General features: G+C 39.0%; 1 protein-coding gene across 2 annotated transcripts in view; it reads right to left on the minus strand.

The window, feature by feature from the left end:
* LOC127640560 (calcium and integrin-binding family member 2-like) overlaps positions 1–11,630 on the minus strand; it is a 45,684-nt gene extending 34,054 nt beyond the window's left edge. For both annotated transcript variants that reach the window (XM_052123186.1, XM_052123183.1), the window contains exons 1-2: positions 10,612–11,630; positions 5,847–5,881 (exon numbers count right to left, since the gene is read on the minus strand). In XM_052123186.1, the coding sequence (XP_051979146.1) occupies positions 5,847–5,881; positions 10,612–10,662 (86 nt within the window). In that variant the 5' untranslated portion in view covers positions 10,663–11,630. The remainder of the gene's footprint in view (positions 1–5,846; positions 5,882–10,611) is intronic.
* Between the last annotated feature and the right edge of the window lie 817 nt (positions 11,631–12,447).

The raw sequence follows: 12,447 nt of genomic DNA on the forward strand, positions 1-12,447 counted from the left end.
CATCCAACCCGCAAGCTCTGAAAAAGACATTAGGCTGGCACTCAGGCGAGCTGCCTGTCTCATTCCAGAACTGAATGGGAGCAAACAAGCGTACCGGGGAATGAGTGGTCCGCGGGGGATTACCCGGTGGAACTGTACCCATAGAAGCCCCCAAATTGCCTTCAGCATCAACCAGGGTGGCCTCATACCCATATGTAGAAGGACCAGTGGAGGGAACAGCTGAAGTGGCTTTCCCCCAGAAGAAGGAAAGCCGTGACCACAACGTTCTCACAGTGAGAACATGAACCATCCATGAATGCATCCTCAACGTGATTACTGCCCAGACACGTAAGGCAGCGATCATGGCCATCAGAGGCGGAAAGGTAACGACCGCACCCAGGAACTACACAGAGATGGAGACATCTTTAAAAAGACGTGTCTTTAAAAAGACGTTCAACTTCAATGTGTTTGCTCTAATAGAGAAAATATTACTCTTTAGAGGAGAAATACACTCTTTTAGCACTGTCGATGCGCCCAGGGGCGTTGCTCTGCACTAAGCATGCAGATGGAGAGAAAGCCGCTGTAATGCGCCTTATATACAACAGCAAACGCTTCTTTAGAGGTGAATTGGAACAGCAGTGGATTCAGCTTCCTGTTACACAACCGCACGGCTCTTAAGAAAAAATCTGAATGAACTCTGCATTCCAGTTCCCTTTTATACCCCCGGGGGAGTGGCATGCAAATTCTACTCGCCAATACTCATTGACCTTTTCTCAAAGATTTGAAGGTATTTTTGGGCTACCAAGAGTGACCCCTAGTGTCACTACATCGACACAATGTCGATGAGTGACAGAAGGGGAAAAATACAGCTAAACATTTTTAATAAAACCTAAACCATGTCATAATATTATGTTTTTTCAAGTATGACTAAAAATGCATTATAAGGCATTGCAGAAGAAAAATTTAATTAAAATAATAATAAAAAAACTTATGTATACACTATACAGTACATACAATATATAAAAACAAGATAAAACATTATAAAGACCATCAGTTAACTATGTTCTCTTACCTATCAACAAATTCATATATCGCTCAAAATATATCTGTATTCCATGCACATATTTTAAGTAATAAACATTTTTTATTACATATTTACATAATGAATTATTATTTATTCTAATACAGCCTAGTAAAATAAAAACCTAACTCTCTGGTCTACCCCATAAACCCTACGTCTACGTAGAAAAGACTCTGCTTCCATTGTTCAGAATACAGCAGCATGAACATTCTTCAAAAAAAGTTTTGGGAATTATATTAGGTTGAGTAAATGATAACAAAATGTTAAATATTCTTTTAAAAATAAAACTGATTCAGCAAAAAAAAAGATTACTACACTGAATCAATGAATTTACTACAATGAAATATAACCATATTTACCTCTCATTAAAAGGAAAACAAGTGAAACACCTTTACTGGTTTGTCCTCGTAAATGTTATTCAGTGTAGGCTACAGTAACGTGGAACCTTGCAATTTTATGAACAATAATTCCATTAGAGACAGCATCAGTGGCCCTGACCAGATAAAACCTGCCTTATATACAATGTGATTAGGCTACTAATAGAAAAGTTGAAAAATTTAATTTCAAATTTGATTGATCCACACTTTAACTAGAGTGTGTGTGTGTGTGAGCGTGTATTTATCACTTTGTGGGGACCAAAGGTCCCCATGAGGAAAACAGCTAATAAATCATACTAAATTATGTTTTTTGAAAATGTAAAAATGCAGAAAGTTTTCTGTGAGGGTTAGGTTTAGGAGTAGGGTTAGGTTTAGGGGAGAAGAGCTGAAGGCCACTATTGAAGCATCTTGGTCTTCCATAACACCACAGCAGTGCCACAGGCTGACAGCATCCATGCCACGCCGCATTGAGGCAGTAATTAATGCAAAAGGGGCCCAAACCAAGTACTGAGTACATATGCATGATTATACTTTTCAGAGGGCCGACATTTCTGTATTTAAAATCCTTTTATTTTATTGATTTCATGTAATATTCTAATTTTCTTAGATTCTGAATTTGGGGTTTTCATAAGCTGTAAGCCATAATCATCAAAATTATATCAAATAAAGGCTTGAAATATCTTACTTTGCTTGTAATGAGTCTATATAATATATTAGTTTCACCTTTTATGTTGAATTACTGAAATTAATGAACTTTTGCACGATATTCTAATTTTTCGAGTTTCACCTGTATATATATATATACTACAAATTATTTTGCTTTTAAAACCTCATAAGAAACAATTATCATATTGTTGCATAACATAATTTTGATGCAGGAACACTCTCATTTTTGCATATTTTTTGCCTTTAATCTGAAATACATTATTTCTGTCAATTATAATTTCTGAATTACATAAGCGCATTCCCAAAAATAAGGCAGAGGAATACACAAACATGTTCAATGTCTGTAACTCCTGCCTTGAGGAATGCTACATACAGAAAATTCTAGAGTTGGAGGGCAGCCACATGGAGAAATTGATTGATGGGCTGTATTTTCAGCCTGTAGCTCATGCTGATTAATCATAGGAACAAACCTCTCTGATTGAAATCCGATTGTACAGATACAGAAGACAGGCTCACAGGTAAGACTCTGCAGGGACTGGTGGGCATTTGCAATAACGGCTTGTTACTGAGAAAATGTCATGTTTGGTTAAAAATTAAAAAATGTTATGGTACACACTTTGAGAACAAAAAATGAGTGTCTACATATAAATTCAATTCAGTAAAATGATCAAAGAACACAGCAGATCAATATTTTAAACTACAGTTTGTCTACTGCACAACAAAATAGAGATAAAAAAACCAGAGCTGGTATTTAAAATACAGTAGCTTTACATATTTAACTCAGATCTATAATGTGGTTAAATTGGCAAAAACAACTGATCAAACTATTATCTCACAAACATAATGTAAAGAGCATAATGTAATGAAGACTTATGCACTGATATAAACTCCACTTACAATGTGTGCTTAAAAGAAGGATTGTCCTTGGTGTTATTGCTGCAGTGCATTTCACGTAATGCTGCAAATCAAGAACGATATGCCGATAAATACAGTAACTCTCATTTGTGTGTTCCTCATCTCTAGATTATGCATTTAGATCAACATCAATGCTGATAAAATAACATAGATATGAATGGAGCCGTGCTGTCTGACTGATGGCCTACAGGTATTATGTAAGGGTTGTTTTGGCTTATGAAACTTACCTGTGATTGGCTGGATGGTCGCTCAATCAGCCCAAAGTAATGCAAATACTGTATACAAATCCACCATTAGGACTCAGTATGTGTTTTGCTTGGAAAAGTGCAGCGGACAAAAATCACCTTTTCAAAGAGCGCGGGGGACGTGTCCCACGGCTTTTACGCCCTTGGCCTTGTGGATCATTTGTTTATCAGTTCATCTGGTTGCCATTAAGTGTTATTGTTCTTTTTGTACGGTTTTGTACAGTTATGGTTACAAACTCTCTCTCCACCTCCCTACACTCGTATTTTGAGTGTTTCATTGGCCAAAAAAATAGAAAACACACAATAAACAAAGTTAAAGATGAATTTGACTGATAGCATTATTATTCTAATTCTTTTCTTCTTATTATTATTCTAATTATTATTATTTCAAAATGTGTATAGCTATCTCGATAATATAATTTACGTGAATTGTTTTGGACACAATAATCATGTAGTGAAAGTCTGATATTGTGACAGCCGTAATTGTCACCCAGTTCATAAAAGGATCGCATAATTTCTCTTGCATCACCTGTATTGAAAACGGGCCACTTCTTTTACAATGAATTTGAGAAATTGGAACTCTCAACCAAGGAGCTCTAAACGCCCAACAGTCAACGGATGTAAGAAAGGAAGTCCCGCCTTACTACATTTTAGATCAGTTGTGAGTAAAGTTTCCCATGCACTGCGCATGAAGAGCACTATTTCAATGATGCGCGGATCTGCCATCTGTGTAGAGCATTCCAATTCGGTCTCTTATGAGGGACCATTTAAGCAAGGATGCTGCCTATGTAGGCATGAGACAGCGAGGCAGCTCACTAAGTTTTGCAACAGACCCATTTTCTTTTGCACACAGCATTGATTGAAGGCTAAATGTCTGATGTGTTTTTCTGTGCCCTTTTGACAGGAAATATTCAGCCATTATCAATCAACTGTTTATAAACAATCAGCCAATGTCCGATAGCACAGATAACTTCTTTTATCAACCGAGACTAAAGTTTGGCTGATACTTCAGTCCATCTCTAGCATCAACATTGCTGCCTTCTGAGATATACTGTTTTTGCTCAATTCTAAGGGAGCATTGCATGTATCATTCACAGATAAGGCAATTCAAGAGTGCATTGGGACATGCTCTTTGTCACAATTTGTTTTTGGGGGGTGAATAAAAAGAAAAGATGCTATACATATAATATAATTATATTAAATCATTATTGTTCTATATAAATAAAATGTGACCATTGTTCTATATATTTGTGTGTTCTATGTGTTTTATGCTTACTAGAGAATCACATTGTTAGCTTAGCAACATGCTAATGACATACACTCATGGCTTTTATGGTGCATGTGCTGCACAGAGTTGCTGCTTACAGTGTTCCAAATAAGTCATTTTAAGGTTCCATTTTAGTTAGGATGCTTCCCCAGCCTATGTAGGGAAGAGAGAGTAGACAGCATGGCAGCTCACTAGGTTTTAGATCAGAGCTTGAGGTTAGATCTGCATAAGAGTAGTTTACATACTGTAAGAGAAAATTCTCTTAAGAAGAAACATTTATAATGGTGAAATTCTCAGGTCTTAGATTCTCTGGTTTGATCTAAGCAACCATATGATTTTTAAACAAATTGTGCACTGGCTGTGAATGGAATACTAATGAAGCAGCAGACTGTTAAATGCAGAGTGGACTATATGAATGGGCATGCATTAATATTACTGAAGCTGAACTTCTGAGAGGGGGGAAATTAGTTGTATGAATGGGGGAAGAGGACAGAGAGATATATAGGCCTTAGACGTGGTTAGTAAGAGGCAGTGTACTGAGAAAAGAAGGGTGCAACAGAGGTGAAAGAACTGGTAGAACACAAAATACGAAAACAATCTGTTACTGTACGAACAGCACTTTTGTACAATGTTCTTTGTATACAAAAAAAGCATTCATTAAATTAAGGCACTTACAATGGAAGTGAATGGGGAAGTCCATAAACATCCAAGCACATCAAAAGTATTGCTACAAGATGTAAACATTATAAAGTATATGTTAAGCTAACGTGATTTTAGTCTGATAAAATTACACGCCTGTGTAAAGTTATATCCACTATTAAAACGTTTATGTCATGGACACGAAACCCTGTAATCCCGATATTGGAAATAACTTTACACAGATAAGGTTAGTAACCAATTTTATCACACTAAAATCATGTTGACATTTATAATGTTTATGTCTTGAGACTAAACTTTTGAAACCGTGTGTACAGTATTTTAACATTTATGGACCGGCCCCGCTCACTTCCATTGTAAATGCCGTACTCTAACAGGGGGGTAAGTCTAAGCGCCACCAAACAGAATTGCAAAAATAATCATTGCATTCAAACAGTTTTCCCAAACACTTTTCTATTGGTTGGACTAACAGATAAACTCACAGCATTGGTTTAGCTAATGTTGCTATGTCAGGCTGGTCGGGATGCTCAATCAAACAAAGCAATGCTTCAATGTTTTCACAGCCACAGTGTTTACACGTTTTGGGATAGGAAAAGGTATTTTAACAATGAACAAATAACCACCTTTAATGACTAGAATCAAAGGCTGACCATACTCACCGAAGGATTTCCTTTCGGGTGAAGAACGTACAGTCCTAAAAAGAGAGAGAGAGAGAGAGAGAGAGAGAGAGAGAGAGAGAGAAAATCAATTCTTCTGAACAATTTCATGGCAATATTAATTCCAACAATGTCTCGCTCAAAACTTGAGCTTGATCAATGTGATTGCACTGTGAATTCGGCAACAGCAGGTTGAAAGTTCTGCTGCTGAAATCAGTCTGTGCTTACCAAAATTCTGTCCCCAGTGGCTGTAGCTGGAAGTGTTGTTGAGGTGAAATGTCCACAAGGTGGCACCAAAACCAAGTTGTATTTTTTGTTGTAAATTATGTACTACAATCAACAGAAATGCTTATTTTACTCTACCCCCAAACCCCAACACTAAAACAAAGAATTATGTAATTTTAGAGAGTAAATGCACCATACGAGTTGAGATTGCCATTATTTATGTGAATGCGATTACTTCCTGGTTTCCACAGGACCAGAACCTGCAGAACCAGAACATGCCATCAGTAACACCACAAGGAAAGGTGAACATATTTGAATCTTTGCAAAAATGTCTGATGGGTGATGCAGTCAGCAGAATGGGGTTGATTTCAGAGTACTCGAACATTCAAATGTCGGAAACAGCATGTTGATATCCCATGTGATCGTGTAGGCTTATGTCCAGAAATGGGAAGTTAAGTATGAGATTTTTTTTTTCCACTTTCCAACCAGATTCAAACTCGTTTCATCAGTAATATGAATGCCATGGTTCAATGTGTCTGAACAAGTGCACTTACCACTAGGCCACAGCTCCAACATGTTAAGCATGAGTCTTGCACTCATATCACATGACTTCACGTGGATCAACACATGAGCCCCTTACCAGCTTTTTCAGCACCTTTTTATGAGAACACAAAGCCTCTTAGGTTTCATTTAGGCACTGCCTCTGTGTCTGATAAGTGTTACCTGTCACAAACCACACACAAAATGAGGCCTTGCAATATGATCTGTGCAGCACGGCACAATCCACCTGACTATAGGACCTTCTATCTTACCTCACCATGCTCACAGTAGCAGTGCCATCCCGCACTGGCAGATTTATTAGTTAATGATTTAGCTCTCCTTTATGATGTTTACCCTGCTCAATGCAACACACCCAGCCACCATTATGCCAAAAAAATAACCATCCTCCAAATCACTCAGCAGCTCAGCAGCCTGTTCCATGATTTATGCGCATTAGCCTTTGAGTACTGTTAATTGCTCATTAATTTGAAATATTGATGTTTGAATCTGTGTGGTGTGAGGTAAGGCCACAGCTGCAAGTTATTATTGCACAGGATAGATGACCTGGTGTTCAATTATTTCCAGAGACAGAGCGTAGCCCACATATCTAATAATGGCATTATGTGCGCACAGAAATAAATGGCTGCTTGGCAACAAACTATACATTCTTCCAATCACGTCATACAGGCATAATCTAAAGGTATAAGAGCCTTCTCTCTGCTTCTCTACATACGTTGTTACAGTCAGATCCTGAATGTAGCTAAGCAATAGTCCTCCACTCTTGATATATTCATATTGTAGCGGGACGAGCAAGAGTCATGCACATATGGTGTAGCGTCAGACCTTGGAGAGGCGTTTTTTTGAAATATACTAATGAACATAAAATGTCCAAAAAGAGGAATAAAGTTTCCATAGATAAATAGTGTCCAAAAGAAAGGTGGATCTGGCGCCCATGCAGTGAATCGAGGAATCTTTGTGTAGGAAGGGGGAGTGTCCATGGGATGGGCCAGGACCTGGGTGGGGTTTGGAGATATCACGTGCTCCTCTCCTATATTCCAGGGTGTGAGGGGCAGCTCATGCTTCACGGTTTGAGGAGAAAGGCGGCCTGGCATCCATGCCCATCGGCTGCGACACATGCTCCAATCCCTCTGCATCGCATCTAATTAATCCCTGTGGGTCCAGGGATGCATGTCAGGAGCATCTTACTTGGCCGGTACCCTCCCGGCTCTGCTCTGCTCCTGGATAGAAGCCAGCTCCCCCGAGGAGAGGTGCGCCCTGCATTTTAAAAGCAGCGGTGATGAGGCTCCACTCACATCAGGTCTGCCTCATCATCCCCTGCCCAAATAAGGCTTGTTAAGTTGCACCTCTCCTCTCTCCTGCCTATTTTGGCTCCCTTTGTGAGCCTGGCTGAAGAAAGTCCCTTAAAGGCAGGGCAATGTTGACCAGAGAGAGGAGTGGGTCGTTCCGCCACAATATAAATATAGTTGGTCAAAACAAACAACTTGATGTGTCAGGATCAAAACGCTATTGATAAGAACCAATAGAGCTTAACAATGTCCGTTAAATTTTTTCAGTCGTCTTGGTTCTGGAAGTATTTTTCCCATTCATTTCTTCAATACGGATTAAATAAAAGAGTTCTAAACTATAAAGAAATCCAAACAACTCCCAGGTGAATCAACATAATAAACTACTTTGGACAATCTTTATGCTTCTTTATTGTCCTATTTGGAGCTTGACAGCCCCTGATCACTATCCACAGTCAACATGATCACACAGGAAGTCGGCATGTTGTTTCTGAATGTTCCAGTACCCTATGATCGGCCACAATATGCAGACTCGCTAACAAGAACCATCACCTATCAGACATTTCTGCATCAGCTTGAGTGTGCTTGCCATCCCTTGTAGTGCGACCGGAAGCACATTGCGTCAGCAGAGTAGGAGACCTGTGTTCGGATGCCACGTTGAAACCAGAAAGTAGTCAGGTTCGCAAAATCAGTGACAAGCACGATTTGGAGGTTGCATTTTCCCCTCTAACATAAGATTTTTACTCCACTTATGGTTAGGTTTAGGGTTTGGGTTTGGGTTGGGGGGGTACATTTGATAAAATAAGCATTCCTCTTCACTGTATTACAGCCTGTACAGCTAAAAACAACTCTCTTCACAACTCGTTTTTGGCACCCCTCTGTGGACATTTCACCTGGAAAATGCTCACACATGCCTATACGTCCAACAATCAGTTTTTTCACCGGTGGCAGTGTTTCACATTACGGTATGCACAGACCGATTTTAGCTACATAAAAGTCAATCTACTGTTTCTGATTTCACTGTGAGATCAGTCTGCCCAAGTTTTCCAGACCAGCTCCTGCGCCACATTGATTCTTATTCCCGCTAAACTGTATTGTGGTTCCGGTCTCCATATGAAGCAAAGTAAAAACCCATGAAACTAGCCATCCAGATAGAGAACAATAACCAAATTCAGTCTTATTTGTAGTGAAATTAGATCAGGCTCAACTTGTGCAGTTGTTGGCTGTCATAACAACATATGAACGTAACTCACCTCGGGCCATTGCTTCATGCCATCTACCCAACCGGGTGAAGCACTGTCAAAAGACGGTCATCGCGACTTTGAAAAATTTTGGCACTATGGAGCCACATGTTTTTTTAATATATACTGTATACATCACATTATTCCCTAAAAACATGTGCCAATGCAAGACAAAAACTGGAGACCGGAAAAAGAAAATAGGTTTTAAAGTGGGATTATTCAACATATTTTCTACGAGATTCTCCCCAAATAGCCTGATTCTCTGTCACAGCATGGTGAAATGACTTGATACTGTAAGACTTGGCTGGTTTGAGGTATAGATCTATCAGCCAGATGGCCAAGCTCCACTGATCCAGATACAAATCAGTGATTAAAGAGCACAACACGGAGAGGCCTCCATTGTTGCCAGAAGTCATTGATTGATACAATGCTTGGCACTGTACATTATACTTTGTTGATTGGCAAATGGGAAACTGAGATGCATCACAGTTTACCAGAATTTCAAAATGAATGTTTTATAATTCTGTTATATTAAAAATTAGGAAAATGAAGCTTCTGACAGCAGAAGCTCCCAGACAATCCCACAGTTCACCACTCAGAATTAGGTTTTGGGGTATTGTAGACTGGGGATTAATATTTAAACTTCATTGAGTCCTTCTATGAGCAGCAGACTAAGATGATGTTTCGCCAAAGCATGACAGACTACTGTTACAAAAGACAAAAGCTGTCACATGTTTGCACACATGAGGAGGATCTGCTCTTTCGAACGATATGATCAGATATCCTCACATATACCTCAATGACCACATAAAGAGCAAGCAATCATTTCAAGCCTCACAAAAATAACAAATGCTACTGGTGTGATATGTGAAATATTTTACATTTCAGGGTACAACAGAGAAATTGCCAAAAGTGGTTCGAAATGAAATTACCTAATGTTTAATCATCATGCAGTACTTGGTTTCAAGAGTATGGTCAAGATGCATAGAAGTAATCATCTAGATTTTGACTAGTCTAGGGCTTAAGCAGGGCAAGCACAATGCTTATACAGTGTGTTTGTAGTATGTGTCGAATTATTATGTAAAACCTGTCTAAAAAACTTTCTCCTGCATTTCCATGCAAAAGTGCATCCTGTATTGTGCACTGTCTAGCAGACAGTAAAGGGGCTTGTATGCAGCAGATTCTTATTGCTGTTTCAGGTTAAAAGAGAACAATTTGTTTCAATAAAGAATAAAATGTTGATTGAAAATCTTGATTTTTATAACTACTTGTTGGAAAGAAAGAAAGAAAGAAAGAAAGAAAGAAAGAAAGAAAGAAAGAAAGAAAGAAAGAAAGAAAGAAAGAAAGAACAACATATTTGCCAAAAAACTTGATTTCGTTGTTGCTCTCTAACATCTGCTTGATTCTAAAATTAAAAATTGTCTTGAAAAACGTAAACAAGAAGACAGAGTATCTTACCTGATAGGCGTCTAGCTGTTCATCAGTAAATATCGTTTGCTTATTACCCATCTTAGTCGCGTAATTTTCGTCTCGTGCAGATGCATCACATTGGAAGTTGGAGGCGTTTTCTCGGGTCTATGCATTTACAGTATGTACACGTTTTTGCGAGACGAGAAAATTGGGACCCAGCATTAAATTTCAGTCCTTCTCGTAGTGTGCTGTTGGTGGTAAAGGCGACACTCTCCATAAATACTTTAATAGCTTAAGAAACGTTACACGTTTTGATGCACACCGTTTGTTTGAGGTCAGCTCCTGATGGTTGTAATGTACTCGTGTTGTCCGTTTAAGCACCGACCGTTGCCCTCTGTCCGCACTCACAATAGCGGAATTCTTCTCAATGAAAATATTTATTGAACCGTCTAACACTTTTATACCAGCAGGAGGCGGCATTGTACGTACAACAGTGTGTCGACATAATAAATATGAAATAAAAGGGGCTTTTTCGTGCAATATATGCTAATTAATCTGACTAAATCAACCTGACAAATGCGATTACACAAAATTAATTTTAAGGGTTAGATCAGTAAGAAGTAAAAAGTGATCCTTAAGGTAGCTTCTACTGTCAGTGTATTGTATAATAATTAGCCTAGCTATTAGCAAATATATACAGTATATTGCACACTAATTTTATCGCATAATAAGACATCTCAGGGGGCGTTCACATCGAACACGTTCTTGCGTGTTATATAAATATAAACCTAGTCGCACTGCAACGAAAAGAGCATGGTGTCTCGAGACGCATTTTATAACAGTTCATTTTAACTTGACAAGGTGTCTAAAAACGCGGCACTCTTGCGCGAGACGCTGAAAAATATCGACTCGCCACATTTGGGCGTTTGATGATATAAATAAAAACGGTTTTGTCTCGGGTCACGGTTTTGAGTTGGTAGGCTATTCTTCTTTATGCTAAAAGACCAGTGTAAGTGTTCGTTCACACCAAACACGTTTTGCGTCCGTGCAATTGCGTCCGGTTTCAATTCCTTTTCTATGTAATCATGCGCTAGACCAGCGTTTCTCAACGGGGGCGGTACCGCCCCGTAGGGGGCGTTTGGACAGTGTTGGGGGGCGGTGTGAACGAGGCAGCAGAGAGGGGGGCGCTCAGGCACAAATGGGGGGCGTTACTCAGAGGTACTCAACAGGCGGCCTGCGCAAAAATCTTTTCAGCTCTTCTCCTTAGCCTATGTCTTCGTCTTGCTCGGATTACTGCTGCCACTTCACCAGGAGGATATGCCAGGAGAGCCGCTTCCTAAGTTACACATGCTTTTAAGAGGCGGAGAATTTTCAGCGCAAAATAGAGGCGCGCTTTCACCGGCTTTTTCTGTACATAACGCGGAATACATAATTAGTGCTCAGGGCTCACACTAATGACCGTAATTAATTAAAAAAATGTGGCTGTTTTTGACGTCGTTTTTTCTTCGGTTCAGTTCAGGTGGCCGAGCTGTTGTCGTCTTTGTTCGTCATTTGAAATCAAATGACCGTTTGTAGGCTATTCAAATTTGAAGCCTAGTATATATTGCCTAATTGAGTGCGCGAACGACCGCTGCTTTTTCATTGGCCATTTAGGTTAGTTACGTTATTGTTCACGTGATTGAATTCATCTTAAAAAAAATTGTGTGTGAGCCTGAATTTGTTTGAATTTCTAAATACATTTGCAATACCTTTCAAACAATCCATGTGTTTTTGCATTTTTTTCCAAACACAATATTACTGAACTTGAGGCTTTTACATGTAGTTTAAATACAATAAGAAACTTCTGTTTCAGTTTTTTTTTTTTTTTTACCAAAAACTCAGGCT

This window comes from Xyrauchen texanus, chromosome 49 (genome assembly GCF_025860055.1).
Source record: "Xyrauchen texanus isolate HMW12.3.18 chromosome 49, RBS_HiC_50CHRs, whole genome shotgun sequence".
NCBI lineage: Eukaryota > Metazoa > Chordata > Actinopteri > Cypriniformes > Catostomidae > Xyrauchen > Xyrauchen texanus.